This window comes from Balaenoptera acutorostrata, chromosome 10 (genome assembly GCF_949987535.1).
Source record: "Balaenoptera acutorostrata chromosome 10, mBalAcu1.1, whole genome shotgun sequence".
In the NCBI taxonomy this organism is placed as follows: domain Eukaryota; kingdom Metazoa; phylum Chordata; class Mammalia; order Artiodactyla; family Balaenopteridae; genus Balaenoptera; species Balaenoptera acutorostrata.
Window position 1 is genome coordinate 98642114 of NC_080073.1, and position 27605 is coordinate 98669718.

The 27605-nt window shown below is 43.6% G+C and overlaps 1 protein-coding gene across 2 annotated transcripts in view; it reads left to right on the top strand.

Moving 5' to 3' along the window:
- Positions 1-1525: 1525 nt before the first annotated feature.
- ADTRP (androgen dependent TFPI regulating protein) overlaps positions 1526-27605 on the top strand; it is a 69798-nt gene continuing 43718 nt past the window's right edge. Inside the window, exons 1-4 of one of the 2 annotated variants that reach the window (XM_007173950.2) lie at positions 1526-1588; positions 1802-2134; positions 12124-12258; positions 13799-13900. In XM_007173950.2, coding sequence (XP_007174012.1) covers positions 1835-2134; positions 12124-12258; positions 13799-13900 — 537 coding nt within the window. In that variant the 5' untranslated portion in view covers positions 1526-1588; positions 1802-1834. The remainder of the gene's footprint in view (positions 1589-1801; positions 2135-12123; positions 12259-13798; positions 13901-27605) is intronic. The other variant, XM_007173951.2, reaches the window with a different exon arrangement.

Sequence of the window (27605 nt, forward strand, 5' to 3'; positions counted from 1 at the left end):
GGGATTAGAGGTATAAAAATTTTGGTCATAAACTAGAAAGCAGTAGTAGAAATCATGATAGTCAGCAAAATCACTATGGTATGTAGTGTGAGATGGACAAAGAGCTGGACCAGGTCCCTGGGAAACACCAGGGAGATTTAGGTCTTTGCCTCCTCTCCTTTTCCAATATTTCCTCAATTCTTTACCCATCTGCAGACCTATGCTTGAGATTGTGTATAAAGGGATAAAAATCCCTAAATCTATAATGATGCTTACCATGAAAACACCCTGGGAGACATAGCACAGTACCTCATATGTGCACCAAGTTTTAAAGCATATCTGATCCCTTCCTGAGAGAATTTTCTGATGGGAGAGGTAGAGGAATAAAGGGGGCTCAGCAGGGAGTGGAGAAATACTGCAAAGGGCGTCTGAGGGTGTGCTTCTTTGTGGTCAGGCACACTGGTGAGAGTGCAGCCTGCAGCTCTGCCTGCCTCGTACTAGCTTTTGAATGCATCCAGCGTGGGCTTCAATTTCCTCATCCGAAAATGGGGATTACAATCGTACTTACTTCATAGTAGTGTTTAGAGTGTTCACTGAGTTAATATGCGCAAAGCACTTGGAACAATGCCTGCCTCATAGTAAGTACTGTAAAAGTATTAGCTGCTATTGTTATTTACCAGTTTAACTTAGGCCATGGAGTTGTGTACAGCATTTTATGTCTCTCATTTCCCAGACCATCCTCTCCTTTGGGAATGGTTACAATGCAGACCCTATATTGTTGGCTCAGGCCCTCTCTACCCCCGTTTACAGTTCCTGATGTTTGGGATCCAATGACTCTTAGGAGGTAGGTCTGTTTTTGTTTTGTACTCCATGTATAGCCTGCAGTTCTTTCTCCCAGTACTTGTAAGCCCTGATTAAATCACTGAGCAGCACCACCTACAGACTTACATAACTGCATCAGGAGCATTTCCCTTGGGGATTTGCTCAGAACCCTCTGAGTCAGTTGCCCAGGGAAACAAACTGGTGATGTCACAAGGTATGACACTTCCAGCCCTCTCTCGGGTCCCTTCTGTCGAGCCTGAGGCAGGGCCCGGTTCTGAAAACTTGGCCCAGCCTAAGCATACTCTTGTCTTCTCCAAGGCAATGCAGAGACCCTCATTCTCAATCAGCAATGTCTGAACTCGGGTATGTTGGGGTAGTGACCACACACCTCTTCCTGATTCTTTGGTCACAGACCTCTTGCTATGCTTCTTCCCTCCGAGGGAGCAGAAATGCCTGTTTCAATGGAGTGTCTGGTGCAGCTCTCAGTAACTCTTGGTTCTCTAGGATACAGATAAAAAACTGCGGGGGGGTGGGGCGGAACAACCAACTAAAATGCTGGGGCTGCTCCCCAGAGGATCAAAGGTTGTTTCAGATTTTATAGGGCCTCAGAGACCTTAGGAGCAAGATTACAACACCCTTCCCCTTTCTAAATATTTACTTCCCTCCACGCGATAAACACGCCCACCATCTCTCCCTCCTGGTCTGCCAACCTGCTTCTCATTCTCTCAAGATATATTATGGCAACTTCCTTATTCTGCCCCAAAGAAAAGAAAATACGACCATGACGGTAGGTATTTCATTAGAGTTCTCTGGTACTTAATGATAAGGTCATTTAATCATGCCCCGACCCAGTCAAATAGTGCCAAGTGCACTTCTACATTGCTCCCTGCCCTCGTCAAAGCCTAAATACTGAAACATATGCAAATTTGCGGATTACCTGCTAGTATCTAAATGAAGACATCTGAAAATCAGCAATAATCCTGTCTCCCACGTTTATCAGGAAAGGAGCCTATGAGAGAAGCAAAATTCAGCCATGTTGGAACTCTCAGTCCCGGAGCGGTGTGTTACTCAGTTCTCCTTCTCCGGCCTGGCCTGCCACAGGACTTGCGCCGTGACCTGCGCAAGTACGCCAGAGGGAAGCTGCTTTGAGACGGTTACAGTTCCCTGGTCAGAGCTAGCCATGACGAGGACTTCTACGTGCATATACCACTTTTTTGTTTTGAGCTGGTATATTTTCCTCAATTTTTATATCTCACAACAAGGAGAGGATCGGCGGAAATCCAAAGTCTTTCTAAGTGGTGGACAATGGAAGTACTTAACATTCCTTAATCTGGTAAGTCCATTCGGCTGTATCAGGAAGCAAGCTGTTTGTCTGTAATACCAGTGACTCTACACATAACACCTTTTGATTTTATCAGGTACAAAATTCCAATATTTGTCTTTCTTCTTCACTGTTTGTGAGTTTTGGCATTCTCTCTTACTTGACAGTTTGCTCTGAGAAACCCCATTTGGGAGTTATCCATAGCTACCTTTTGTGCTGGCTAATTGTTAAATGCTCTTTTGAAAAGAATCTTGTCTTGAAGTTCTTCTCAGATGAGCCCAAATGGGGAGCTAAACTAATGGTTTCACCATGGGACTGACTATATATGCAGGAGGGATTCTGAACTTTGCTTGGGGAAGTCTGTGAGGGAAGGCAGAGTGGTGTATGCTACGTGGGAAGTGCAATTTCCAGCGGAGGAATAATGCCATTTTACAGCACACACAGACTAACAGATTTATCTAAGAAAAGCAAATACATTTTGCCATGTTCGGATCCCACTTCAATTTTTTATAGGCTCAGGCTCCATCTTAAAGGACAAATCACCCAACCAAATGGCAAATACACATTTTCAACTATTTACAAACCAATCACATCACTTGATCCTTTCTTGTCTCCCTAGCCCAGCTGACCACAATCTGATGAATGAAGTGATGAAGTGTGAATGAATGGGAGAAAAATAGGTTTTTAAAAAATGTTTTAGAAATATGTAAAATTATTTTTAGAGTTAAAAGCTAAAAATGCTGCAGCCTTTGGGGATGCTAATTAAAGTTTTGAGATTTTTAACCTAAATGTACGGTACCATATAAACATCTGATTTCAGAAACTAGACAAAATATTCCAGTTCTTTGGAATCATAATCCTAGGCAGAGGTAATGCATGGTCAAAAAAAAAAAAAAAAAGAAAGAAAAAAAGATGACTCTCTGTAATGCCAAGGAGAGGAAATTCAGAAGGTTCAAATCAAAGAAGCCTGGAAGTTCAGCTTCCTCCTCTCTGGTAACTTGCTGGCTTTTGATTTTGAGATTTGAGCCCTGAATACAGTTCTACTGTGCTTGAAAAATATCAAGGTGATGGCTTGTTTCAATTATAGAATTTTATGAGAAAACAAGTAAATAGAAAATAACAAAAAATGATTTTGTGGAATTAGAATAATACAGTAAAAGTCTCAGCTTTATGTACCTATTAGCTTCACATTAAGAATAGTCAAGGTAAAGAGAGCAGTGTCAGCCAGGATTGATGATCTAATCAAATCCAAATTCTAGTATGGTTGTCCTCCCTCACACTAAGCATGGCTAATAGCAGATTCATCACCTATTCCCAAAACCCACTCCCTGGCTTCTTAATTATAGCTCGGTTACATGTCCCAGAGTCATCATATTTCCAAGAATGGAAAAAGATACTCATCTGTCCAAGACACTTATTTCCTAGTGTTAATTCCCTGACTAATCAGCCACCAAATCCTATGTCTTCCCTCCTGCTAGGTTCGTCCCTTCTTCCCCAATCTTACTGCCCCTCTCATTGGAGGTGTTTATTAACTGGTACCTAGATGACCAGATCACCTCCTCACTGTCCTCCCATTATCAGTCCATCCATCACTCAGATTTCAGATTAATCTACCCAAAGAACTGTTTTTGGTTTGGTTTTGCTTCAAACATCATAAGCCTGCTTGAGAAGTGTGGTCAGCTACTCAAGAAACCACAGGGGCTCCCTCCTTCCTTACAGGACCAATCCAAACTCCTGATTTAAGAGCTCACCTGCCTACTTAGCCATTGGGCGCTCGCCTCCCTAGGAAGGTTGGTCTATTCTCCAGGAAGGCCTGTGTCTTCTCCAGTGTCGGTCCCTAGGCTTTTGCTGTCACTGTTCTACCCATATTCACACTATCCTTGAATGAAAGGCCTACCTGCTTCTACACCACCTTGCTGCTTTCACAGACCACCTGAAATCCCATATTCTCCTTAAAATCTCTGCTGACCAACTCTAGCCCAAATTCGTTTTTTCCTTTCCTTGAATTTTTACAGCTTCTCTCAGTCTCCGCTTATTTATGTATAGTATTGTTTTCTCATTTCCACCCACATGTGATTCTCAACATTTCAATCAAATTGTAAGTGGCTCCAAAACAGGAGTTTTGTCTCCTAAGTCTGTGCCAGCCCTAACGTTCTCTGATTCTACACTGTATTTGCTACAGTGGCTGGAACAGATTATCCCCATAATAAAAGCTGGCTGACTTGGTATGTTGACTGGACTTGACCTCAGACTCTTCTGTATTCCTGAGCAGTATAGTCTCTTCTGACATCTTCTGGTCCTTGAAATGGGCAGAGAGGGGCTTCCCTATGGCTGTTTCCTTTCTGCTGTTAGGTGTCATCCTGAAATTGTGACTTAATGCAACGTTTTCCAACTGGTGAAGATGGGTTGAATGTGTTTTAGAGGATCAATTTAAGGTCAGACTTCAAATATGTGACATCACGTGAAATACTGCGTCTTAAAATTTCTAGCTCTTGAGGTCTTGTGGGCTGATTAATGGTTGTGTTTCCTAATGATTAATTAGTGTTAACTAATGAATAATTAGTTAATGGTTGCGTTTATAAAGTCACAGAGGTCTCATAACTTGCTATAACACTCTTAAATTTATTTTATGTAAACATATTGAAGTCAGTACCCCATCCTGCTTTCCAGGAAATTTACACCCCGCCCCTTTAAACAGCTTTCATTTCTAGTTGGCTGAATATCCGTCATGGTCCCTAAGAACAAAGTCCAACTTAATGCAAGTCAGCATTCTAAGTGGGCCCCATTTCCTCCGGAAGCTACCCCAGGGGCTTCAAAGGATTGACGCCTGGGGCATGAGGTGAGTTAGGGGGGTGCCACTGAGGAATGGTGACCAATTCCTGCCTAGTGCCTAAGGAGAGTAAAGGAAGAAGAGGAGAGATGTGAGTCTCTGTCTACTGAGGGAGTGAACTGACCCCAGGGAAGAGGCAGCCAATTCCCTGTTGGGAGGGAAGGCAGTACAGCTTAGTGGTTATAAGCATGAGCTCTAGGATCATGAGCTCTCTGGGATGGTTCCTCAGTTCCACCTCCTACTGACCCTGGTCTGGGTATTTCTTTGTCTTCTATTTCCAAATCTGTCAAATAGTGCATAACCACAGAGTGACTGTAAGGGACAAAGGACATGAGGGAAGCACTCAGAATGGTGTAAGCAGTGGACAATGGAATGAGGAGATAGGAGAGTGCTGGTGGTGCTGGTGAGCTTCTAGCCATCTCATCTTTGAGTACAGAAGGGATGGTGCGGAGGGGAGGGTAATTTTTTGGGACATCAGTCCCCTCACTGAGCACCATGGGTGGTGAGTCATGGATTCAGGCAAGGGTCACCCAACTGCCTCACTGCTCAAGTACTTCCCTCCACAGGCTTCGTACTTCAGCTTCCCAGCTAGAGGAGGACCACTGTGGAGTCAATGCTTTCCCTATATAATAGTTGCCTAGGTGGATGCCCTCAGGCACTGGGGAAGCCCTAGAGGTAGAGTCTGCAAGCTCAGGCAGAGGGCAGTGAATCCTGCTGAATGGGGCAGCCCCCAGGAGCTGGGCATGCAGACAAGGCAGTGCTGTGGACATCCTCCGGGTGCTCATGTTGGCTCAGGCTTCCAGGGCCTGGGTCTTCCACAATGTTGTGTTCCCTCCTCTCCATCCACTCCACTTCCACCCAGGGACTGTCCCTGACCCCAGGGAATTCAAGCTGCGGAGAGGGGATAAAGGGGATTTTCAGCTACAATTGAAATCGGCTTGCAGAATTCATAGAGTTTGCTGGGTTTTCCTCTTTTTAAAAATAAACTTCCGGGCTTCCCTGGTGGCGCAGTGGTTGAGAATCTGCCTGCCAATGCAGGGGACACGGGTTCGAGCCCTGGTCTGGGAGGATCCCACATGCCGCGGAGCGACTAAGCCCGTGAGCCACAACTACTGAGCCTGCACGTCTGGAGCCTGTGCTCCACGACAAGAGAGGCCGCGATAGTGAGAGGCCCGTGCACCGCGATGAAGAGTGGCCCCTGCTTGCCACAACTAGAGAAAGCCCTCACACAGAAACGAAGACCCAACACAGCCATAAATAAATAAATAAATAAATTTAAAAATGGTCCACGTCAAAAAAAAAAATCTTAAAAAAAAAATAAAAAATTAAAAAAAAAAAACTTCCTTCTGAAACATGGTTAGAGGTGGTGCTTCATAACTGGGACCTCCAGGGGAGATTCTGGGCGGGCCCCTCCCTGTTTCCTTCCCCCAACTTCACCAACAGAGGCACGACATTTCCCTCCCCTCTTCATATAAAGTTGTCCAAGCCGCAGGCAGCTGTGACCTCATTACCGTCAAGCTCTCAGGATGACAACAGCCACTTCATTACATAGGTCAAAGCAAGGCCAGGGAAAGAGAGATCCTTGAGAGATCCTTGGGGACGTTCCATCGTCCAAACTCCAAGGTAGCCCATGAACAGTGAGAAGACAGGGATCCATTTGTAGTATATAGAACCCACTGCGATACTTGGGGCCAACATTTAATTTCCATCATCGGGTTAATATATTCATCTGTGGAACTCTTAAGCTCAACAGAGTCAGAAATACACTTAACTGTCTATTCCACAAAAATGCTTAAGATCACTGTTTTTACCTCTCAGATAGTTGAAAGAGTGAGGGCTGAGAGAAGGGAAGAGTCACCACCAGCACCCAAAATAAAACAGCTGTGGTTTACTGAGTAACCACGACAGCATTTTGGTAGGTTCTTTGTGCACGGTATAAAGATTAGTGACTGAAGGCCTAGCTTCTGAAGCCAGACTGCCTGGGTGCCGCTCACTTGCTGTGTGCTCTTGAGTGAGTTACCTAACTTCTCTGTGCCTCATACGTAGTGGATCTGTGGGGTGGCACACAGATTCCCCTACCTCTTCAGCATCAAGGTACTCATTCCCCAGCTCCTGGGGGAAGGGGTGTTGGCTGCTGATGACTCACAGCTGAGCTCTCATCCCACAACTGTCCTCAGCAGAAGGGAGCTACCTGGACCAAGGCTTAAGGCCTCCCTGAGGTTGCTGCGTGCAAAGCCTGGTTGAGCTGGGCTACAAAGGCTGGGCTCCAGGACAACTCTGAAGGGACCGCTCAACGCCAGCGCTGCTTCAGGGATTAGCTGCTTCCATGCAACTGTACTGCCCTTCCGGTTTCCCTCCTGCTCAGTCCTTCTCCCTCCCTCCCTCCCGCTCACGGATGCTCTGAGAGCACTCCTCCATGAACACTCTCCAGGCAGATCTCAGCATCTCAGATTCTGTTTCCCAAGGAACCTGGCCTACAAAACGTAAAATGGGAAATGTACCGAAAAGGGTCCTCCTCTTCTGCTGCCTCTTCTTCTTCCTAATAAAGACATAGTAACATAGAACCTGCCCTGGTCTGTATTATGCCTGATTTCTGACACCTAAGAGACATTCTGTGAATGTTGGCTGCATGAATAAATGATCAGAACGTAACTCTTAACTGGTAAGAGCCACTTTCTAGAGAACCCCATCCCACCTGTAAGACAGCCTACCCCACGGCCACCCTACTGCTACAGTGAAGCCAGCTGTTACCAGCTACACAACACTGGCCCAGCATTCTCACAAATCTTCCTTCCAACCTGTCCCTCAGTGTTCTTAGTTCCTTCTCTTTTTTTTCTTGTGTTCTTCATATCATTTCTTCTCCCATGTTCTTTATCTCATTCTTTCATCTGTTTCATAAGCTCAATGCACATGAATAATGTCTGAAATAGAATATTACACATAATACAGACATATTTGACATAGACTTCCTCTACCTGTCCCAAGTGCCACCACCCTTACCACCACAGTTATACAAAATGCTCATCACAATGAGTCCCCATGTGCTGTTTTATTCTGAATTAATCTCCACTGCAAGTGTTGCATCATTTTGAAGGCGAGACCTGAGAAAGTCCCGGCCTGTCTGAGTCAGGCACAGAGAGCTGAGCTGAGCGTTGGATTACTTGACTCATTCAATCAGAGTTGTAATGTCTTGCTCAGGAAACTTGTGGAATCTCCCTCTCTGGAATTATTTTTAAATGAAGAAATTCTCATTTCCTGGGATAGTTTAAGAGGGTTCTGGCTTAAAGCAAGGAAAATAAACTTGACGACTTAGAAAGGTTAAGCTTCTGTGTTTTCAAGATTTTTGTGAATTTTGTGAAGACACATGAATGTAAAAAACGAAACATCCTTTAGCTATGGTTTCTCAAATTGCACTAGTTATAAAAAAAAAATGTAAATTAAGCTCTCCCAGGTGGTAAGTTTGTCAGCTAGCAACAAAAATGGAAGACAGCTAACAAACTTAGATCAGCAGTATTTCAGAAGAAGGCACAAAAGAACAAACGGAATTAGGGAAGAACTGGTAGAAAAAAGATAAATCAGACAGCAGCAACTCTGAAGTAAACCCTGACCAAGAAGATACCATTAACTCTGCTTTTCTGAGCAGCCCAAACAGTTGAGAAATGTAAACAACAGTAATTTTGCTGTAAGAGTCTGTAAAAGAAGGCCAGTTGTTGCTATCTTCTTTGAATGCTACTGTATTAGTTTGCTGGGGCTGCCATAAAAACCTACCACAGACTGGGAAGCTTACACAACAGAAACTTCCTCAGAGTTCTAGAGGCCAGCAGTCCAAGATCAAGGTGTTGTTAGCAGGGTTGGTTTCTACAAGGCTCTCTCCTTGGCTTGTGGATGGCTGCCTTCTCCCTGTGTCTTCACGTGGTCTACCCTCTGTGTGGGTCTGGGTCCTGATCTCCTCTTCTTATAAGGACACCAGTCCTACTGGATTAGGGCCCACCCTACTGTCCTCATTTTAACTTAATCACCTCTTTAAAGATCCTGTCTCCAAATACAGCCACTTCCTGAGGTACTGAGGGTTATAACTTCAAATATGAATTTTGGGGGGGATACAATTCAGTCCCTAACAGCTGCCATTTTCCCCCTCGACTATTCTTTCTGCGAATGTCTTACAAACATTCCAGTGTACTCTCCTTACAGAATGAGCAGACCAGCGTCTGGTTCTGTGAGCTGATGCAAACCTGTCCTTGAGGCCCTCCAGGAAGCCTCCCCATTGAGTAAGCCGATGCCACCTCCCTCTCCTTGCTCTCCAGCTCTGCTGTGTGGATCCTCTGTGCCCTAGCTCTTGCCTATTTATTTCTTTTGGCAACCCCCTAGCGCCTCCCCCCTGGGCTCCTATGTAGGGGCTCATAAATATTCCTTGTTGATACAGATGATGGCATGTCAGTGTGGATTAAGATCAGTGCAGACAAGGCTGCCTCATGCACACAGCTGGCATCTCTCCAAAGTGACATATGCCTGGGAAACAACGTGTGAGCTGAGGGTAGAGGGGGAGAAGTGATTGGCAAGTTTGCGGTGTGGAGCAAATTTTTATCGGTGAAGGAGAAGCCACGGAGGCTCTGAGTAATGTGTTCTTTCCCCAGTCCAATTTCCACATTCTGCGACTGGGAAAGGCAAGAGAAAGTCAGGACGAGCTTGACTCATGCTGATGCTAGGAAGCTCTCGCTAAGGAAAGTGGTCACATGGACTTCACATGCTGGGTGGAGGCGGCCTCTCCCCAAGGAGGGAAAACCTGGCAGGCGCTCAGCGCTCAGTGCGAGATTAATTGCTGTGTGGATTAATTGCCGTGTTGATAGACCGGTGCAGGCCTCCTCACCGGGGCCCAGGCCCCTCGTCTGCCTTTCCTAACTCCAGCAGCTGCCTGCTGTGGCCTCAGGGGTGAGCTGAGAGCTGCTGGGGAAGAAGGGGAGAGAAGGAGACTTCTCCTAGCATCCAGTGCAGAGGCTGCACTCCAATTTTGCAGCGCTCAGGGCTGAACGGCAAAAGTAAATGACGCATATTGGGGTGGCAGCCTCTTCATGGCGTTTAAAACTGTAGCCCACCCTCCCTGGAATGGCCCCTTCTGGCTTGAAGCTTCCTCCTCCCTCAGGGCCATGGGGTTCTTGCACATTCCTGATTTTCTACCATCTGATCATTCTTTGCTACTTTGCTTCCCCCTTAGCCCTTCTGTCCCTTAGAGGAGGGCATTTCCTCAGCATTTGCTTCCCACTTCTCTCGCCTCTTCCCTTCGTCCTCTCTTTAGAACCCTCATCTCACCATGCGGGCTCATCTCCGCAGCCCCGCCTCCCTGGAGACTACCAGGTCTGCATTTCCAAATGGAAGCTCCTCTAGGCAAGTGGTTCTCAACCTTGGCTGCCCTGATTACAAACACCTGGGAGAATGTTTTAAGATCCTGAAGCCTAGGCTGCACCCTCAGACTCATTAAATTAAATTAGAATCTTTGGGGGTGAGAATCAGGCATCGGTATTTTTTGAAGTCATTTTTAATTCTCCCACCTGGAGATAACGGTCTCTTTTTCTGAACTCCCACAGTGCTTTATCCTTATTCTTAGAAACCTGACACATCACATGGTGTGTGTGGTTTTTTTAAAGTCTGGCTCAAGAAGCAGACTTTGGGTTTCAAATCCTGGCCTTGATATTTATCAACCATCAGACTTTAGACAAGTTTGTTTATCTCTCTGTGCCTCAGTTTCCTCATCTGTAAAATGGGAAGTGGGGAAGGAATAATAGGACTTACCTCATAAGGTTGTTATAAGAAATTAAAAGCTTAGATCAGTGCCCAGCACATAACAAGAAATCAATAAAAGTCAGCTATTACAAAAAAAAAAAAAAGTCAGCTATTATAGTTTTGAGTAGTCAGTAAGATTTTTAAGTGATAAATTTATGTCTAATCCAGTGGTTCTAGAACTTTAGCATATACACAGAGCACCTGGGAGTTTACTGAAAAACAAATTCCTGGGCCCCATTCGCAGAGATTCTGATTCCATAGTCTGGGGTGGGGCTGAGGTCCTGCATTTCTAACAAGCTTTGGGGTGATGCTGGTACTGCTGGGCTGAGGACCCCAGTGGGGACATCGCTGGCCTCATCCACCTCTGTGTCCTCTCCTGCCCACCCTTCAGCCTGAGGAGTGGCAGGAGGCCAACTCTGCTAGAGGTTTCCTAGGGTTCAGAGCTCAGAGCTTGTTCCCCCAAAGCCGACTTGGTTCATCATTAGTCCAGATGCCCAGGTTCCAGAACTTGTGTGACTCGGGCTCAGAGCAGAGTCCAGGCTGTTCCTTTTGTACCAGTCAGAGCTTTCAAGGAACAGGATTGATTCTGAAGCAATAACTCAAAACCAACTCCAACTCTGTACTATTGTGACCCTTAAATTAGAAGCCGTGGGTTTGTGGAAAACTGTAAGAATGGACAAAGTCTGTTCTGATTGTGATCTTACGTCCTTGAAAAAGGCCCTGCTTCTTTTTTTCCTTCAAGGCCCTCAGGTACCTAGAGATGCACCTGAGCCCACGGTTTGCTCTATAGCCCTGTGGATTTAAGTCACTCCCTCACACAGACTGTCTCCGTAAGGGCTTCAGGGGCCTTCTCCTCTGGCTTCTCCCTCAGATAGGCAAGATGCCATTTCGTGGGTCGCCCTCAGGGGAGCACAGAGCTCCTGCACGGCGCTCTTGACCCTGATTCTGGCCTCTCTAATGAGATTGCAACCCCAGGCATTTAACATTTTTTTTCTTCCTAGGAAGAGGCCAGAATATATCTACCATTGTGTCTGGTGCTCTGCCCTTGTGCTGTTGACTTGGTTTTTCCCACCTCTGTGCAGCCAAGGTATCTATCTCATTACATTCTCCTTTCAAGCTGACTCTATTCTGTTTCCATTTTAGCTCAAGTCCATTATGCTAAATACTGTACACATCATTATCCCCTAAACAACTTTACACAGTCGGTTTTAGTGATCAAGGTCAGGGCCCAGCAAGTTGCAAGACCAACCTTCGAATTGGCTCCCAACCGAAACAGCCAGCAGCCCCTCCTTCTCAAATCAACACTGCTCCCAGAGGGATGGCACTTCCCGTCAGTGAAGAATGTATTAATTAAAGGAAATGAAAAGGTCCTCATTTGTTGTAATGAATTTAGTTCTTGCAGGCCATTTTCTACGGGGTGGCCTGCCTGGAAGATGTGCTGAAAAGAGCTAAAGGGCAAAAAGACATTAAGTTCATAACTGCCTTCAGAGACCTGCTTTTCACCACACTGGCTTTTCCGATATCTGCAGTAAGTTACAAAGATGTGCAGGTAATATAATACACATGTCATATGGACTGACACTTCTCCTGGGCAGCAAGGAGCCCATTATTGTTATCCAGGGCAACTGCATTTGCATAAAAGGCCTGAGGACTGCATAGCACTGCCCAGTGTCTTCGGGAAATAAGGCACATTAACTGACAAGATTTATCATTAGCTTTTGTATCTTTGTGAACGTCTGATACCAGATCCTTATTACTGTCTAACAGGGAAGTCTGAAGGACCTTTCTTAACCAAAATACAACTGCGATAACCTTGGTTCCATCAGGGTGATGGGAATGGAGGGTGCGGGGGAGGGAGCTGACTAATTTCCCTTTCAGACACCTTGTTTCACTTGCTGCAATAAGCATTTGTTACTTCTGCAAGTGGAAACCATTATAAAAAAAGGTATGAAAACTTTCAAAGTTGACACTTTGAAATTGAGGAGAGAGAGACAGGCTGTTTGAAATACCTGGTGTGGGACACAAGGTGGGTGACTCATGCATTCTGTTGAATGAATGGACATTGGGAAGAAGCAAGACATATATATGCAAGGGACAGTCGGCTTGTTGCTGATACTGTCCACATTTCTACAACATTGCTCATGTTTTCATTCATTAGTTAGAATGGAAACAAACTGAGACCAGGCACATGGACTGCCCAGCAGGGCCTATAATTAGAAATGATTACCTCTTTCTACCCGCCATCGTTCCGCTTCCTATAGTATTGAGACCTCAAACTTAAATCCAAAATGGAACTCTCCAAACACGAATGAGTTCTCAGATAACGGAGCGAGTACTGGCATTCCAGTTTTACTTTGCAGGACACCTCCTCCTCCACCCCCATAAATCTTCTAAAGGCTAAGTTTTTTTGTATCAATGGAGTTTATTCATTTTTTAAGACTTAGAAATTGAGCCTTTCGAATTTAAGAAGATGATCGGAAGATTAATAGTTATGTTTTTCCATCTCTACATTGATTTTGTAGCAAGGAAGACAGACACTTTGAAAAGGTAGCCAAGGGGTACAAGAGGATGGGGATCAATCCAAAGTTCTGAGCAATAAAGAGATCCAACTCTCCGTTAACTAGCTTGTGAATTACCCTGGGAGCTTGTCACCTCTCCTCGCCCCAGCCTTCCTGCTTCCCCTTGCCATGCCTATTTAGAGGGTGGGCAAAGCAAGTGGAAGACTCAAGCCATTCCATGTGGCTGCTCTCAGCACTCCTGGGAAAGCTCAGAGAAGAGAGAAGTCATTGGTTAAAATGAAATGGTCTGTGGATCCTATTTATCTACATCCTCTCTGCCTGCCACAATGACAAATAATTGATCCCTAACTCTCTGAAATCCCCAGAGACTGGGTATCGTAATTCTACAATAAATATTTTTTTCCTTCATTTAGTATTTCATTATGTATATATAGGACTGTATCTTTAAAACTGGTTATCTATTTTTATTTTGCTATGTTTCCTTGATTATCTTAGGAAGCACTGATTGAAAATAAACCAATGATACTATTTTTGTGTTCTATTTTCCAGTTTGTATTTTTGTCATTCTGGATCCTCTTTCTCTATGATCGAGAACTCGTTTACCCTAAGGCCCTAGATGGTATCTTTCCAGTGTGGTTGAATCATGCAATGGTGAGTAAAAGGAAAATTTAGTGAATACAGAACGGCAATAGCCTCTGTTCTGAGAACTCCAAGTGCCTTATTTATGTTTCCAAACTTCTCCTCAACCCCCAAAATCCCGTTCACTCCTCCCTCTTCATCCCGTCACTATTTATTTAAAGAACACATTGAGAATACGAAATGAACAAAAAGTGGTGCTGTAATTGGAGATACGGAGAGCAGATGGGATGTCCAGGCAAGACTCTTTGCCAAGTTGCTTATGAAGTTATTGAAAAGACGTGAAACCATAAGGGCAAGCAAACTCTTGGAGTCTGCAGTCCTGAAAGAGAAGTAACTTCAGCAAATAACATGTAATGAATTCCTATCTAGGAATGGAATCAAGCAAGCTTTAAAAATAATCCACCCTGGATGTTAACTAGACTTGTGGTGGTGAACATTTCCCAATACATACAAATATCAAATCATTATGTTGTACACCTGAAACTAATACGCTATACGTGTCAATTATACCTCAAAAAAAATCCACCCAAATGTCCAAAGAATAACTCACGGCTCAGAAGAAGTTTCTTACGTAACACTTGATCAGGACTATTTATCACAAATGATTTACATATTTCTGTTTCCCACTTGGGTTTTTATTCATATATTTATTTCTGAGGGGCTGAAGAGTAACCAGAACCTGTTCTGAGTTATTCAGGGCACTGTATCTCAATACCAGTGACAGTGGCCTGGAAAGCAGAGCTGGAGCAGGACTGTCCAGTCTTGGGTGAAGGAGGAGGTCTGAGTCATCAGCACCACATGCACAAAGTAATCATTCAAAGTACTCGCTCTGCTTCTCAATATTTACAAATGTATTTCCACATTAGTCAGGAGTTCAGAAGGAGGTCTGAGAGTCTGTGAAGCAAATGACATTTAAAAACCAGGGGGAAGTCACCAGGGAGTAGTAGCATATCAAGGCTCCTCAGGTTCACAGACTTACTTCTACCTCCAACTTTTCCACTGTCTTAAAACTCACATGATTACCAATCTGGAAAAGCAGCTCAGTCCACCATGTGCCCTGCCCCCCACCCCTCAGAAAAACATACTTTCCCTTTAAATAGGTGCTCAGTGAGATACTAATTAATTAACTAAGGTATACAAGTTCCGATCTCATTTAGAGTTCAGGACCAAAAACTATATATTTAATAAGTCCCACCTCCCAGAGACCCGTCCTACCAGCTTCTTTTTGTCAGATCACCTCCTCATCTTCCCAGTTTCCCATTAACGTTAATCTGAAACCCCTACACAGGGAATATTGTGGCTTTTTATGGCACTTAGACTATATTAAGTATGTTCCTCAAATAGGAGCCCATTTAATTCATACAACTTTCTTTAGATAACAATTACAATCCTGAATTTTTCCAAGTTAAAAAAATAAAAACTCAGAAAGGTTAAGTGATTTGCCTGGGGCCACTGAGCTCATAATTCACTCTTCCTTGCCTTATACTATAGTAAGTGCAGAACTTGTGGTTCAATCTAGTTTCATAATTCACCAGGCAATCAAAAAGGATGTCACTTTGCTTGATTAACAAAGCAAAGTGAGAATTCTCACTTAAAAAAATCCAAAATCCCCATCTGTATGCTAATAAGCCAAAACTCTACTTAAGAAAATGAAGCGATTTGGGACAACTGACTGAGCTAGATGTTACTAAAATAAAAAGGCAGAGTATTGAAAGTGTCTTTTATTTGGAGCCAAACACATATATCAAATACCTTTTCAAGGTTTTGTTAGCTCAGCTAGTAGTTTTCCTACAACTATCACAAGCTTCCTACCTCTTTGGGGTACCATTTTCCACATGGAAGTAAGGTTAGATTTCTTCCAAATAGTTGTGATGGTGATGCCCAGCATTTGTGACCTTGCTAAACAGCCATATGGATTTTTGGTAATTTTGGAAGCAGATAGCTTGATAATGTATGTCATATCCATCAGTTAATTAGCAAGGCAGATAATATACAACAGAGAACATAAAATATTCGTGTGCCTTCACAACCTGGGGGTTTCTTTTGACTCTGCTCTTTGCCTTTTGGTCAATCAAGTAAACTGAATCCCTTAGGGAGAAGGGGCTAGGGTCAAAAAAGGTGGAACGACAGTGAAAAAGAGAAAAGAAGAGGCAACCTGCCTTGGGTCAGACACAGACTCTTCTGTGATTCTGTTAATAATTTAATTGGAGAAACTCCCAACAGAGCCATTTCTAGTGAAAATGTTGGCATCAGCAAAAGCAGCATTGGGTGCTCCTAATGGGGTCATCCCCAGAGGTCCATGCTTCCTTGTGGTGTCTGCTCCAAATCCAGTGTGCTCGTGACTGCATCTCATCCCTCTCCCCCAAACTGTGTCCCTTACTCTGGACATTTTCTGTCCTCACTATCAAATACTCCTGGTCTATTACCTCAAGGAAGGCTCTCTGCTAACTTTTTAAATACTAGTATAAAAGAATATGGAAATGGCTGTTACTGGGTTAATTTGTTGACACTTTCTGCATTTTAACAGTGTCCTTCCATGACAACTCAAATGAATAAATACCCAGAAACCACCACTGTGGCAGCCAAAGTGAGGATGGGAGGTCACTGGTACTAGTTGCTTCCATGTGGGGCTGGGCCTGATCTTAAAAGGAATCACTTCCTGTATTGCTCCTTTTTTTCTTCCACAATATAAGAATTATTGCTGTACAAAGCCAGTGTCACACTTTCCTGAAGGTTCTTTCATTTCACAACAGTCTTTATGTTTACTATTCTAGCCTTAGCTGTGGAATATTCTCCCTGTTGCCATTTGCGTTGCTGCCCTGGGTTTTATGAGTAGAATTTGTCAAATTAAGAAACACCACTCTCCCCTTTGACACAGTGTAGTTCTAAAACCTTCATGATTCATCAAGCCTTTGGGCTCCTCCCAGCCCAACCCTTCTAGCTCATTATAGACTTGCCATTGCAGTAGATCATTCAAAGCTGACTATCATCTCTAATGGACATTTTTCTATCCTTGTTATATATTCAAACCAAACAGTAACATCAGTGTAGTATTTGCATCAACCGTGGGCAGCCTGCCTTATTTAAAGTAGATCAGCCGGACTGTTTTATTGCTAAGTTGTTCTCCAGTCTTCAAGAAAGAAGGGAAAGAATAGCAAAGTACTCCTCCAGGTTTTGCCAGGAAAACATTAACTCCTCAGGCATTATCTAAATGACTACTAAAGACAGAACCAGAACAGATAGATTCAAACAGCAGGAAGAGGACTCAGTAACTGAGGAAACGCTCAGATCCTAACCTGAAGGGAGCTGGGGAACTTATTTCTCCGGAAATCAACCTAAACCATTCAGGTTTCCCTAAAGGAGAGGTAAAAGATCAGAGAATCCCCTCAGAGGCCCTCTACATTTGAAATCAGTACACGATTATTGAGCATGTGCATACAAGCACCTTATAAACTACCAAGGACTACATAAATAGTTATTATCATGTAAGACTCTCAATCCATGATCACAGAGTTTTAGAACTGGAAAGGCTTCATTTATATTAATGGAGATTTCAAAACAATCTGCTCTTAAGAGACAGGCCTTATCTTGGCTCTTTAAATTGGAGCAAATACCAGCTACCTAGTTATTTAATGTTGGAGCAAATACCAGCTACCTAGTTATTTAATGTGTTGTCATTTATTCACTTGAAAAAAATAATTATTAAGTACCAACTATAAGGGTAACACCAAGATGGATATTTGACAAGGGTTTTGACTTCTGGCACCCTTAAATGTGGCTGAGCCTAGTATACACACACAAAGTTGAAATAATAAAAATAACAGTTAATACTAATACAAGACATTGACATAGGTGGTGTCATGCAGCGGTATGCTATTATTGCCAAGTGAATGACATAGACAGGAGGGCTGCTATGCCCCTCGTGTCCCAGCCTGGCTGTGACAGGCATGTGGGTCATGACTGGACAACCTGGAGGGCCTTTTAGCCCTCTCTGGGGGCTTGCTGGGGAGTCAAAGTGTCAAGGGAGTGAAACTCTAAACCTTCCAGTTTCTTCCTCACTCACAGTATGCCAGATGTTGTCCATCACTAAATTCAGGCCCAGTCTCACATTTTTCTCTCCCACCCGTAAGCTTGGTGTGAAACTGTCGGGCTGCTAGGTAGAGGTAGGTGAGTCCTAATGAGTACAGAAGGTCACCTGTGGGGACATCAGCATTAAATGGCCGCCCTTTGTCCTCAACATTACAAACCCCTCGCCCATGCCTCCTTGGTTCTTTCCCCCAGTGCTTCTGGGCAGAGAGGACCCACAGTCTAGATATCTCTGGATAGCTCAGTGGTTTTCAGCCTTTAGGAAACAGAACGCTTTGTGAATCTGAGGAAATCTATGAACACTTTCCCAAGGAAAGCACAAATAACCATAAAATTTTGTGTACAATCTTAGAAGGTTCATAGACCCTCAAAATTCCATTTATGGACCGCAGGTTAAAATCTCCTGACATAACTGAATATATACTTGAAAACTGGGCCCCCAGATGAGTTCTAATGCTGAGTTCAAATACAAAATCAAGAATTATTCATGGGGTGACAAGAGAAATTTGAGATATGATTCCTAACCTCAAGAAGCTTAAATTATAGTTTTATCTATATACATACTCCCACCCAGCCTTTTAACTTGCTGTAAGTAGAGGCTGTGTTCTGAAGGAACTCTGGCAGAACATCTGCCACAGTTAAAAACAGCCCCCCGCCCCTCCAGTATTATTCCCCAGAAAGTCCATGTCTGAAAAGGAAGAGGCTCCTGGTCACGGTTCCTATGGGGAACTCCACCTCCCATCTACTTCTGTTTCCATATGATACAAGACAACAGCCAGAGTACGTTCTGCTGATACAGCAGCGTCCCGGCCCATGTCACTCACAGGGTGGTAAGTGAGATCCTCTGGAGGCTTGGTCTAAGTCCGCAGACATGCTGCGCTTGTGTTCAGTATAGATCTGGAATGTAGAGCCATCAGGGTTTACTGAACATCTGGCAAGAAAAAAAAGGGAGATAAGATTATCAGCTTAAGACACAGGGGAGGTATGGATAGAGATGGTAGGGGAGGTGCAAGGATTGTGGAGAAGGAAATTGTTTTGTCTGGACATGTTTGAGGTGCCAATTAGACAACAAACTTTAGATGCAGAATAGGCAGCTGGACATATAAGCCTAGGGGAGATTTCTGGGCTGGTGACATAAATTTGGCTGTCTTCATTATAAAGATTGTTTTTAAAGTTAAATAAGATCACCTAGGGAGTAAGTATGGTTAGAGAAGATATCCCAGGACTAAGCCTTAGAACATTCCAACTTTCAGTACTTGGGAGGAAAAACAGGAGAATTCAACAAAGGAGATTGAAAAGGAGATGCCAGTGAGTGAGGAGGAAATCCAGTGCAGTTTAGTCTCCTGGAAGTCAAGTATAAAAATGTTTCAAGAGGAAGTCTTCTATGTCAAAAGCTGCTGAGAGGTCGAGTAAGAACGACACTGTAAGATAATCATTGGATTTGCAGTAATGAACTCTCTGGTGACTTGTACAAGAGCAGTTTGATTGGGGGGAGGGGAAAGCCTTGGTAGTGCTGTACGTATTAGTTGCCTGCTGCTACTGTAACAAATTAATGCAAACTTAAATGGCTTAAAGCAATACAAATTATCTTACAGTTGTAGATGTCAGAAGTTCAAAATGGGTCTTACGGGATAAAATCAAGGTGTCAGCAGAGCAGCATTCCTTCTGGAAGCTCTAGAGGAGAATCTGTTTCCTTCCCTCTTCCACCTACAGTCTGTCTGCCTTCTTTGATTCATGGTCTCTTACTCCTTCAAATCTGTTGTACCATTAAATTCTAAAATCTTCTCTGGCCATTTTCTACTCTAGACCAAGTCCACATCAGAAAGAGAAACTATGACTGCCAACAATGACCAGAAAATGGTGCTGGGAAATAACCTGTCATGTGACTCTGGAGAGGGAAGAGTTGCACTAGTTAAGCCGATGGTGTACCACAGGAAAGATCCTTTCTCAGAGCGTTGTTCTAAAGCTCTGAGCAAGAATGAAGATAGAATCATTTATCAAACCCTGAAATTTACTTGGATTTTTTTTTCAGGTTTAATCACTGCAGTGTTATAAAAAGTTGCCCTCTTGTTTTAAAACACTTTATTCATTCCATTCGCTTCCTAATCTAAGGTAGGTTAGACTCTCCGGTGGCACTGGAGAAACACTGAGTTAAATGAATGCTTAAAGCTCCGCAGTGAAATCAGAAGCTAAGCTGGGATGAGGAAGCAGAGTTAGCTGGGTAAGGACAGTAAAGCCATCTTGCCCCTCAGGAAGCCTTAAGGTAAACACAGGAGATTCTGATAATGAACTGCCAAAGGATCACCAGTCCACTGAAGGTTTTATATAACTAGAACCAAGCAATCACAGTGCCTGCTTTCTTCATCTCTTGAGAGCAGAAACCAGAATGGTGGAAGTATATCTTTTAAAAAAAAAATCCCAGTTCCGAGAATTTCCAGTGTGTGCTGAAGAGTAGCTTGCTTTTACAATTCCATTATCCAGTGATGCTCTATCAATGGGCTGCTTTTGAAATAGAAGAATACCAGTAGAAAATACATCCCAATTTCAAAATCAAAGTCAAAGGTTTTTAATGATCAAAACCTATACATGTCTTCTAAGAAGTTACTGGGAATTTGAATAATTGAAATCGTTCGGTGTCCTTGAGGGTTCGCTAGCAGGTCTCCCCTCCTGTGTGATGTAATTAGTCCCCACTTCCATGGCAACCACGGGTAATACGACCAACAGGAAGAATGACTTTATGCTGGAGAATAACCAAGATGGAGAAACTCACAACAGAAGATCCTAAACCTCTCTGAAATACCAAAAGAAATAAAATCTAAGTGGGTAGGAGAGGGCAAAAGTCCCATGATCTCAGAGCAGAAGTGAAAATGCCCACAAGCAGCCTGGTGGAGGGTGTGAGAGCCTTCTCCACACATTTGAATGGCCATCCCCTTCCTGATTAGGGAGCCAGCACAGAAAAGCCCCCTTCGTGCTTCTAGTTACTTCATAACCCCACAGGCAGACACTCTGACAGCTGCGGAGTCCCGTCCTTGAACAGGGAGCTGCTGACAGGCTCTCAACCAGCCTCCACATCTTTTTCCCTGGTCTCTTTATCTTCTCTGCCTACAGAGCAACCACTTGTGCCTAATTGGGAATTGAGCTTTTCCAAGTCCTCTCATCTTACTCTCACCTCCAGGTCCTTGGATTATCAGCCAGTAGATGATTTCTGTAGGGCGTTATCTAGTCTGCTTTATTCCACTTGCCCACATATTATACACCCATCACATGGATTCCTAGCTCTCACATGCTTATGTCCTAAGTTTTGAATTCTCAGCCCTGCCTTTCATTCCTCTCAATCCAATGGGCACATTCATTAATATATAGGTACCTGCGTTCCCAACTGCTTCCTAAATCTCAACAACTCTTCCAACCTACCACCAGCCTTACTCACTTACCAGCTTCATCCTTTTTCTATCACCTTCATGTATTCACTAGACTCATTTGTTTTCTCTAAAAGTTTATAATTAGAGCAAAGCTAAAGAAGAGTGAGAACATGGGAACAAGAATGAGCTCTTTCTCTAGGGAGTTCATGCATGTTGAGCCATGTGAGACAGGGGCAACTGCCAGAGTCTGTGAGAGTGTGAGCAAAAGGTTTGCTCAAAGTGGAGACCCTGCTTTTATGCTCAGTGATTCTACACTGAGTGTATACTTGCAGTCTTTTAACAGTGGTCTGATAAAAGGGCCCAGATGCCACTAAAGAGCATCTCCATTAATACAAAAATCTATAGGCATGTTGGTGCACGCTCCATGTATTCACTCAAAGAATCACCTATCTAGGGCTTCCCTGGTGGCGTAGTGGTTAGGAATCCGCCTGCTAATGCAGGGGACACGGGTTCGAGCCCTGGTCTGGGAAGATCCCACATGCCGTGGAGCAACTAAGCCTGTGCGCCACAACGACTGAGCCCGCGTGCTATAACTACTGAAGCCCGCGTGCCTAGAGCCTGTGCTCCGCAACAAGAGAAGCCACGGCAATGAGAAGCCCATGCACTGCAACGAAGAGTAGACCCTGCTTGCCGCAACTAGAGAAAGCCCGCACATGGCAACCGAGACCCAACACAGCCAAAATTAAATAAATAAAACAAATAAATTAAAAAAAAAAAAAAAAGAATCAGCTATCTAATTCTGAATGCTGAGAAACAATAAAAACCTGATGTTAGAAACAAGCTTGCTGATCAGGGGCAAGAGGGCATGGCCATTGCTTGAAAATGCTGTTCTTGCTATTGTCTTAGTACATATGACTAACAGTAATATAGTGGTATTTCCCTTTTTACCCAATTCATGCTTGACGATAAATATTCTTTTGTAGCAATGATTGGCAGAGACACTAAAACACTTAACCTATCAAATAGTATTTAATAAAAGTCTTTTGTCTCCAATCAACCCAGGGACTTTAGTTTAAGGCTTATATGTGGGAACATTTTAATTAATATGCATACTTTTTCTGACATATTTTAAAATACTTCGCTAACCTAATAATGTCAGAGTTAGTGGCATTAAAATATCATGATGATCACAGAAATTGTAAGCCTAGCAAAAAAGGTGCTTAAGAAATATTTGTTGAATGATATTTGACAACTGGAATATTAAGCTGCATATGCAAAGGGAATGACACAATCTTAGTGGTATCTTTTGAGGTGGTGACTTTTAGACCATGGAGCAGACAGTCCGAGACATCTCCAGGCGCAGGCCATCAGGAAATGGACCCTCTGGTGAATCATATTCTATCTTCACAAATGTCCTTTCACATCTGTTAAGGTTCTTCTTGGGCTAAAAAGTTGGAAGGGATAAATTATTAGGAAGAAAAGTGCTGGAGCTTGATCCCTAAGAGTTAGTTTGGGATGAGTGGAAGCAAAATGTCTTAGCCCTGTGTCTCAGTTGCAAAAATAATTGATCTCAGATGTTTTCTACAAGCTAATTTTTGATTTCATGAAAAGAATTGACAGGTACCAGAAAACCTCAATTCTGGTCCCATTTCTGCCATTGTCTTGCTGTGTGATTTTTGGAAAAGCTAACAGACCTACACTGGGTATTGGTTCCTTGAAATAGGTATGTTTACTGTTCTTAATTCTCAGTGATGCTATTAGGAGCAAATAAAATAATATGTGTGCAACATAAAGTGCTATCCGTGATCTGTAACAACATCTGCCAAATTGTTGTCAGCTTGGAATCACCGCCACCCCTTCTCCATTCTCCTCTGCATAGCAAGGGGTAAGCCTGGAATCACACACAAGGTCCTAGAATCCCTTTCTCCATATGGTTCCAGGTGAGAGTCAGCCAATGACAGGCCCTCTCATGAGACGTGAAAGTGAGGACGCCTTTTTCTCTACTGGCAGTTGAGAACAGATGTGCAGACACGAGGGTAGCATCAACTGCTGGACAAGCACCCAGGAATCACAGACTTTATACTACAAGCAGCGAGGGGGCAGTTCCCAGAGACTTCTGAGATTTGCCACAGCTTCTGAGCCAGCTCCCTCAAACCCTCCCCTTGTAGTAGAAGTTTCCTTGACTTTTACTGCTTTGACCTTTCCAATAACTGCCAAAGCCTCTAAAACCTTCATCCTTGGAATCCCTCAGTGGGCTTCCCTGTTCCTGATGGGATCCTGACTGATAATGACCATAAATTCCTGCATCCTTCCAAATCATGCCCACAACCCTTAGCAGGAGGAGAAAGTTATCCATCCAAAGGAAACAAGGTCCCGAGTGACGTCCATTTCTGGCCATAGAGAACAACAGTAGCCTGAAACAAACAAACATATAAACAGTACAAGGCACCTCCAACGCTGAAAAAAATATTTTTAAAATATTTGTAAACATCTGACTCACGGACAAGAAAATAATGGAAATTCCCCAAAGTTAAAATAAAACAGAAGAGGAGTTAAGAAAGAGAGTGAGATGCAGGCAATATCTGAAGAGAGAATCACTGATTATTTCTTGGAATTTATGAAAAATGAATCCTCAGAGTCAAGAAGTGCCAAAAAAAAAAAAAAAAAAAAAGACACACAGGACACATTGCAGACATCTAGTCACTTGTATGACATCACAGACACCTTAGACAAAAAGATCCTAGAACCAGCCAGATTAATAAAATGGATTTCCCAAGAAGTAACCACTGTTACACTGATAGCTGATTTCTCAATACCAACAAAGAAGCCAGAAGAAGTGGAATAACAGCTTCAAAGTATTGAAGAAAAAAAGAGCCAACCTATTTACTCTCCAAAAGTATCTTCTGAAACAGGGACAAAGTAAAGACATTTTCAGGCACATTAAAACAGACGTTATCACCCACAGACCCTCAGTAATGGAAAATGCTAAAGGTCGTACTTCAGGAAGAAGGAAAATGATCTCAGAAGGGAGGTACGAGATACCAAAAACAATGGCAAGCAATGTGTTCAGTTTATGGTGACTCTAAAAAAGAATGAATTAAAACCCTGGATGAAAACAGAATGTAAGTTGAGAGAGGGCTGATTAGAATTAAGGCATGCTAAGCCCCCCTGGATTGCTGGTGGGGAGGGGCTAGAAATAATGACTTATATTAGCCGTTACCACATTAAATACATGTGTTTTAATGTCTAGAATAGCCACATACAAATGGAGTGTATGACTTATGCATCAGTAGAAAAGGAAAAAATGAACAGAAAAAAAAATAAACTGAAGAGAGTTCGAATCCATGGTCAGAGACTGTTCTAAGGTGTGGAGAAAAGCATGGGAACAGGACCTGGTATGAGGTAGATTCAAACCCATGAATATGGGAAGTGGCTTATGGTGGAAAGGCCTTTCCTGTAGGATTAAGTTACCTTCCCCCGAGAATCATTTCTACTGTTCCTGCAGGCACAGATCTCTAAATGATGCAACCAACCCCTAATTGAGCTGTTCCAGGTAATAAAGTAGTTGATATGATGGGGGTTGGGGTGCAGGATGGGAAGGTCAGAACATATTTGAGAGTAAAATGCTAAGCTTCTGAAGTACTCATTTTAAAGGGGTAGGCAAAAGAAAAGGGAATTAATGATTAAATCATCCTTTCTGTTCATCCCTTTAGTAGGGACAAGAGCCCTGTTCCCGAAGGCTTATTCCACAGGCCACTATTTAATAATACTAAATTGTGATTATAGATGAATTTGGTGGAGTGTTCTCCTTTCTAATTCCGGCAGCTGTCCTTGGAGAGGAGGCCCGTAGAGTTCTCTGGCAATTAAGAAAGGGCTCTTGACCATAAAGTGATCTCTGGAGGTGATCAAATTGCCTGCCTTCCATGCTAGGCAATGTAACAATTAAGCACAAGTTTGTATCTTTTTTATATCATGGTGCATGCTGTGTATTCCTTTGTATATAATTAAAGTTTCAGGGTTGGGTTTTAATGTCTCAGGATTGCCTGATTTACTTTCCTGTTAATGTCAACATGGGAGTTCTGCACACAAATCTATACAACAACCTGGACCTACTAGTGAGGGGAGGGGTGAAATGCAAGTTCTATTTGTTACCCGGGATTTCCCCCACTGAGAGATCTAACTGGAAACCAAGTTCTCAGCTCTCCCCAGCTCAGCAATGCCCCAAAATGGAGACTTTGCCAACACAGGCACTACTTTTCTTTTCCCCAATTTCCCAATCCCTTCTGTTCTTGTATTCTATTCTATTCTGGTGGTTGTGGGGTTGGCTGATTAAGAGTTTCCTTCAGGGCAGATACTGCTATGTGAGCCACACGCAAAACAAGCAGGTATACTTTTCCAAACAGAACAAAGTCCAAGAGCATTGCCCCAGACCCATACGGATTATCTATACATTCTGCTCATTCCTCTTCTTCTAGCCACCAACTATGCCCAAACTGCCAAACCCAGGGCTCCTGTTTCCGCCCCCATCTTACTCTCAGCAGCAGTCAGCACACTACACTTCTCGCTCCCTGAAACTGTGCCTTTTTGGTTCTGTTGATAGCAGACTGACTAGTTTTCCTCCTACCTCAGTCTCTGGTTGTGTCCTCTACCTGCCCTCTAAGTGATGCCCTCTTTAAGGCTTGTCCTGGACCCTCTTTGCCAGTACTCTTTTCCCAGTAACTACTCACATCCATCCCCAGGGGTTTAATTCTATCCATGTGCTGAGTCTGTAGCTCCGATAGCCTTTGAGTTCCAGATTTGTTTCTCAGCTGCCTACCTGACATCGCTGTTATAGGCACACCTACAGGCGTGCCACAGACATCTCTGAATCAACGTGTCCAGAAGTGGACCTGTTATACTCACTGCCAAACCTGTCCTGGGCACCTCCATCTCAGAAAATGGAGCCCCCATCCTCCCAACAGCTCAAGACAGAAACCAGCATTGACCTTCCCACCTCCCTCCATCCCACCACCTCATATGCCATCTATGAACGAATGTCGTCGATGCTACCTCCAAAATATGTAGCAAATCTGTTCGCTTTCTAGTTTGCTTTCTGTTCACTGCCAACACCCTGGTGTCCACCTTCACTCCTCATCTAAACCATACAGTACCTCCAAACTGGTCTTCCTGCTTCCATTCTCAACCTTCTCCATACAGCAGCACGATCCACAGGAAATAGTGTCCCCCTTCCTAGTGCTCTGCAGTGGCTTTCCACTACACTTAGAATAAGTGTAGTGGAAACTACGCTTACGGGAACTCCTTCCCATGGCCTACAGGCCTGATGAACCTGGCCCCTGCTTAATGCTCCAGACTCCAGTGGGGCCTGTCCCCCCATTACACTGTGTTACAGCTCTTCTGGCCTCTGCTTTGTTTCTGTAACTATGAGAGCTCCTTCCCACACCAGGACCTCTGCATATGCTGTCCCCTTTGCCTGGAATGTTCTCCATTTGCTCTTCCCTGGCTTTGCTCTTACATTTAGGTCCCAGCTTAAAAATGACCTCCTCAGAATGACCTTCCCTTACATTTAGGTCCCAGCTTAAAAATGACCTCCTCAGAATGACCTTCCCTTACATTTAGGTCCCAACTTAAAAATGACCTCCTCAGAATGACCTTCCCTTACATTTAGGTCCCAGCTTAAAAATGACCTCCTCAGAATGACCTTCCCTTACATTTAGGTCCCAGCTTAAAAATGACCTCCTCAGAATGACCTTCCCTTACATTTAGGTCCCAGCTTAAAAATGACCTCCTCAGAATGACCTTCCCTTACATTTAGGTCCCAGCTTAAAAATGACCTCCTCAGAATGACCTTCCCTTACATTTAGGTCCCAGCTTAAAAATGACCTCCTCAGAATGACCTTCCCTTACATTTAGGTCCCAGCTTAAAAATGACCTCCTCAGAATGACCTTCCCTTACATTTAGGTCCCAGCTTAAAAATGACCTCCTCAGAATGACCTTCCCTGACTGCCTTATGTAAAGCATGTGCCTCCACTTGCCTTCCAATGAGTAGATTCCTGTTTGTTTCCTTTATAGCCCATATCGTGACTGGTATCTATGTGGCTGTTTACTTGTTTATAGAAAATCTTGCTGATTAGACTGTAAGGTCTACAAGGGCAGGGCCCATATTTGTTTACCGTTTAATCCCCAGCACCTCACACAGCACCTGGCATGGGGTAGGCACCTAATGAAGATGGCTGCACGGAAGAATGAAGTCTTTTCCTCTTGCTCTGGT